This window comes from Wasmannia auropunctata, unplaced genomic scaffold (assembly GCF_000956235.1).
Source record: "Wasmannia auropunctata unplaced genomic scaffold, wasmannia.A_1.0 LD336002.1, whole genome shotgun sequence".
Classification (NCBI taxonomy): Eukaryota; Metazoa; Arthropoda; class Insecta; order Hymenoptera; family Formicidae; genus Wasmannia; species Wasmannia auropunctata.
In genome coordinates this window covers 724,826-725,811 of record NW_012026888.1, presented here as the reverse complement: position 1 = coordinate 725,811, position 986 = coordinate 724,826, and the positions used below count along the sequence as shown (strand labels likewise).

Here is a 986-nt window from a genome sequence, read left to right as displayed (position 1 = left end):
ATAGGAATTAATAGATTTTTAAATTTTATATTTTTTTTAAAGTTTAATTTATTTTGTATCGTCTTTAATATGTATTACACTGAATGCACACATTACAAGACTAATTAATAGAGTAATAATTTTTTAAATTAGTTATTAGATTTACACTTAAACATAAACAATAAATTTATACTAAAATATTAAATAAATATTTAATTAATATTTAATTTTTTACATTAATAAATATTAATTTTAACAACATAACTTTATTAATTGTTACTAACAAATATTGAATATTAGAAAAATTTATAAGAGATGTTCGAAATGACCACCATTACATTAAATGCATAATCTTGCGCATTGAAAAAGACTTATTATTGCATTTCTAATCATGTCCGGTGTTACAGTTGCAATGGCTTCGGTAATTCTATTGTCTAATTCTTCGCAATTTTGGATTTGCTCTCTATAAACATATTCTTTTATATGACCCCATAAAAAATAATCCAACGGAATTAAATCTGGAGAACGTGCCGGCCAGCTTCTGGGACCATTTCGACCAATCCACCTGCAACTCATTAACAAAGTCCATTATTAATTAAAATGTTTTAATAGTAAATAAATTAAGCTGTTTTATTTTGTTGGCGCTAATTCAGAGCAAAATTAAATCTAAACTTACATACCTCTCTGGAAATTTTTCGTTTAACGTTTGTCTTATACGTCGCGCATTATGCGGTGGTGCCCGATCATGCTGAAATATCATTTGCTGTCGTATATTTAATGGCACAATTTCGATCAATTCTGATAATTTATTTGTTAAAAAATTATTATATCCTGCACCATTAAATTTTGCAGGCATTTCGAAATCTATCCTATCTGAAGGCCTATCTGAAATTTAAAATCGAAAGTATTATTACACTTTGTAATACATACTACGTCCCTTAGTAAGTATATTATTATATTGGGTAAAAATAATGCTAATGTAGACTATGTTACATCGGTAAGATCTC

General features: G+C 26.7%; 1 protein-coding gene across 1 annotated transcript; it reads right to left on the bottom strand.

Moving 5' to 3' along the window:
- Positions 1-225: 225 nt before the first annotated feature.
- LOC105453157 lies at positions 226-858 on the bottom strand. Its single transcript, XM_011694891.1, has 2 exons — positions 660-858; positions 226-544 (listed from the first exon to the last, which is right to left on the bottom strand). The coding sequence occupies exons 1-2, from the start codon at positions 833-835 to the stop codon at positions 319-321; spliced, it is 402 nt and encodes a 133-aa protein (XP_011693193.1). The 5' UTR covers positions 836-858; the 3' UTR covers positions 226-318.
- Positions 859-986: the final 128 nt, after the last annotated feature.

What these genes read in the sequence shown, in the direction of transcription:
- LOC105453157 (XM_011694891.1), bottom strand. Translation starts at nt 835, where the DNA reads ATGCCTGCAAAATTTAATGGTGCAGGATATAATAATTTTTTAACAAAT. An exon ending in AACGAAAAATTTCCAGAGAG is followed by an intron (nt 545 to 659) that starts GTATGTAAGTTT and finishes AATGAGTTGCAG; the next exon opens with GTGGATTGGTCGAAATGGTC.